The sequence below is a fragment of the Lipotes vexillifer genome, unplaced genomic scaffold, assembly GCF_000442215.2.
Source record: "Lipotes vexillifer unplaced genomic scaffold, Lipotes_vexillifer_v1.1 scaffold1098, whole genome shotgun sequence".
NCBI lineage: Eukaryota > Metazoa > Chordata > Mammalia > Artiodactyla > Lipotidae > Lipotes > Lipotes vexillifer.
This window is the reverse complement of record NW_006798559.1, coordinates 130,357-134,143: the sequence shown is the minus strand read 5'-3', so window position 1 is coordinate 134,143 and position 3,787 is coordinate 130,357. Positions and strand designations below refer to the sequence as shown.

The 3,787-nt window shown below is 53.0% G+C and overlaps 1 protein-coding gene across 1 annotated transcript in view; it reads left to right on the top strand.

Moving 5' to 3' along the window:
- The first annotated feature begins 2,515 nt into the window (after positions 1–2,515).
- SH2D6 (SH2 domain containing 6) overlaps positions 2,516–3,787 on the top strand; it is a 6,775-nt gene continuing 5,503 nt past the window's right edge. The window contains exons 1-2 of the mRNA XM_007470595.1: positions 2,516–2,638; positions 3,158–3,220. Of these exons, the coding sequence (XP_007470657.1) occupies positions 2,516–2,638; positions 3,158–3,220 (186 nt within the window). The remainder of the gene's footprint in view (positions 2,639–3,157; positions 3,221–3,787) is intronic.

The window sequence follows — 3,787 nt, the reverse complement described above, 5'->3', positions numbered from 1 at the left end:
TCCCGGACCGGGGCACGAACCCGTGTCCCCTGCATCGGCAGGCGGATTCCCAACCACTGCGCCACCAGGGAAGCCCCATTTGTACTATTTTTAATTTTTATTTACTTATTTAAAGATTTTTTTCTGTTTCTGTTTTTGGCCATGCCACGATTGAACCCAGGCCACAGCAGTGAAAGCCCAGAATCCTAACCACTAGGCCGCCAGGGAACTCCCAATTTGTACTGTTTTTTAGATTCCACATATAAGTGACATTATATGATATTTGTCTTTCTCTGTCTGACTTACTTCACTTAGTATGATAATCTCTAGGTCCATCCACGTTGCTGTAAATGGCATTCTTTCTTTTTTTTTTTTTATGGCTGAGTTCATAGCTTCTTAAGTGTCCGTTTGCCTGCAGGTCTCAGGAGTCATGTGGCCTTTGAAGTCTGTGGCCAGCTCCAACCCTGGACTCTCTCCCCAGTTCCCCCAGCCCCATGGCCTCCAAAGATGCAAGTTCATGGCCTTCATTTTTCCTTTGTGCCAAAAGCCAGGACATCACCAAAATGATAACCACAGGAAAGTTACAGTGTCCTAGAAGGATCTTATATTCATGATCCTCTTCTGTGTTCCCTCATTCCCTGGTCTAAACAGAGTCAGACACCCGGCCCTGCCCTTTCTTTTTGCCTCAACACTTCTCAGAAGTCAGAGTTCCAAAATTCACTCGGGTAACAGAGCACCGGGAAGTTAGGGGCTCCCTAAGGAAACCAGTGATTACTGATGTTTCTAATTCCATCACAGGAAAGGAGGGTCAGGACCCAATCCTAGATGAGGTACAGGAAGCTCAGTGGTTAGTGCACAGGCTGTGGGTTGTGCAAACCTTGGCTTGAATTCCACCTCCAACACTTACTGGTTGTATGACCTTGGGAAAGTCACTCCATTCCTCAAGAGTTTCAGTGCTCTGGAGTGAATTGTGTCTCCCTCCAAATTCATATGTTGAAGCCCTAGCCCTCAATGTGACTATATTTGGAGATGGGGCCTTTAGGAAAGTAATTAAGGTTAAATGAAGTCATAAGGGTGGGCCCCTGATTCAATAGGACTGGTGTCCTTATTAGAAGAGATCAGAAATATCTCTCTCTCCAGAATTCTCTCTCTCCTTGCATGCACAGAAGAAAGGCCATATGAGGACACAGCAAGAAGCTGACCATCTGCAAGCCAGCAAGAGAGCTCTCGCCAGAAACCAGCCCTGACAGCACCTTGATTTTGGACTTCTAGCCTCCAGAGCAGTGAGAAAATAAATTTCTCTTGTTTAAGCCACTCAGCCTGTGGTACTCTGTGATGGCAGCCCCAGCTGACTAATACATTCATTCTCCTCATCTGCAAAGCAGGGATAAAATTAGGACCTGCATCATGAAGCTATTGTGAGAATCCAGTGAGGAAATTCATGTGTAATGCCTGCCTGTTTAACTTTCCTACAGCACCTTCGGCACCTGGAACAGTGCCTGGTGTATAGTGGATGTTCAATAACTACCTAGTGAATGAATAACTACATCCACCAAGAAAGGAAGCTGTCAAACTCAATGTAAGTGTGTATTTCTGAGCTTCTCACTAACCTCCATCTCCTTGATCATTGATCATCACTCACCAGCAAGTGACAGCAGGCACAAAGGATTTAAGAAAAGTGTCTGCAGGGATGGTCTCCTGTTTTTAATTGGATCTGCCATTAATACCCTGTCTTCTGTGAACTAGGAAAGGGTTTGGTCTGGCTGATCCCTGAGTAGAGTCTGAGTCTCTGGGAGGAGGCGACATTGACCAGGAAGCTTTGGGGCCCTTGGTCCAGCCTTGCAGGCCTGGGCATTGAGGAGGGAGCTCTTCCTCCCGTGGGGCAGGGGACAGGAGATGCAGCTGTGGGATGCAGTGGTGGGAGAGCTAGGGCTGGGCCCTGGGAGTGGCACGGACAAAGTTGGTCTGGGGCTGGAGGCCACAGCAGGCCCACCTTCCTGGTGCTTGCACGATGCAAATGATGGGAACAATAGGGCCCCTGTCCCCAGGCCATTTGTGGCAGAACCTGGACCCTGGGGAGGCATAGCTTCTTTACCTTGGCCATGGTGAGACTTGGTTCTGGGGGCAGCCCCAGATGCACAGACCTGCCCAGCCCTGGGGCCCAGGACTCCGGGCAGCGAGAGGCGCCCCACCTGCACTGACCACCCCCTTATTCTCCTCTCTGACTCTTTCTAGGACAAGCTCAGCAGAAGCAAGGCCAGGTGAGTCCTTGGGCTCCTCTCTTTCCTCTGCCCTCCTCTCTTGTTTCCACCTCACTGTCCCTTTACTGGGCACAGGCATCCTTAGAGCGGTGCTGGTTCTGCCTGGGCCCTCCATGCCCAGTGCGACCATTCATGCACCTCCACCCCCTGGGAACACTAGGGCTCCCCCACTGCCAGCTTCCCACAGGCACTAGCTCTGCCCCCAGACTCTTCCTCCTGCTGCCCTGGTCCCAGGCTGCCGTCACACAACTCCAGGGGACACCATTCATACCGTCATGGATGTCAATGTCCCAGGGTTGTGCATGGTCTGGCTGACAAAAACGCAGGGCCCCTTGGGCAGAGCTGACTGGAATCTGATTGCAGGTTGGGGCCACACCTTCCACCCCCAAGATGTGCAGGTAAGTGGCCAACCCCCAGATGCGTAGGAGCCCCTGCAAGTCGAGTCTCCCCTGAGGACTCTGGACACCTCCTGCCCATTATAGTCCGGTGCTGCTAAGTCACTGGGGCCTAGCTCTTCCACCTGTCTCAGTCAGAATTAGGGATGCATGGGGTAGGGGACTGGCATAGGTGGAACAGGCTGCAAGACCCCCTTATCTCCAAAACGCCTCACTGGTCTTGCTGCAGTGTTGGAAAGGCCCACCATGAATGGTTCCTTTGAGGCCACTGTAAGAGTGCAGATGGGTTATTATATTTTGGAGAGAGAGTAAGTCATTGTGCTAGAGAGGGACTGGGCCACGAGGAGATGAGGACAGTCTCACCAGTCTCCCATCCGGATTCCCCTGCCCATCTCCTCTGTCTGCCCCAGGGACCTGGAGACGCAGGGTAAGTTCAGCTGCGGAGCCGGGGTGGGGGGCGGGGGGAGGCAGCGGCCACCACGGCTCCAGCTCCTGCATCTCTTCGGTCCTCCCTGTGCTCAGCATCCCTTCCCAGAAGCCCAGGACGAGGAGGAGGAAGAGGAGGATAAATATGAGCTGCCCCCTGTGAGGCTCTGCTCTGCCACCTAGCCCCCGCCCACCCTCCTGGCACTCAGGAGGACCCTTTGTACTTGGGTGAGGGCTGGGAAGTTGAGGCAGGGAGGTCGGGTGGTCAGGCAGGACGGGAGGGTCCCCACAAGGGAAGAGGGCCCAGGCCTTGCCTCGTCTCCCTCTGTCTGGCCTGGGGCAGCGAGGGGAGGCCTCAGCTGGCAGTCACTGAGGCCTCTTGGCTGGGCAGAGAGAGAGAGATGGAGGGAGGGAGGGAGGAAGGAAGGAAGAAAGGAAGGAAGGAAGGAAGAAAGGAAGGAAGAAAAAGAGAAAGAAAGAAAGAAAGGGAGGGAGGGAGAGAGGAAAGAAAGAAAGGGAGAGAGAGAAGGAGGGAGGGGGGAGGATGGAAGGATGGAAGGAAGGAAGCAAGCAAACATCTGGCTTCTTCTGGAGTGGGCTGTGGCTGTGGCTACCAAGGCTGGGCTCAGCAATTCCAGCACTGGCTGTCCAAGAGGCCATGGCAGGTGCTGCAGACTGTAGCACTTAAAATCTTCACTGGACCCTAGGTAGACAGAAAAGAATGAA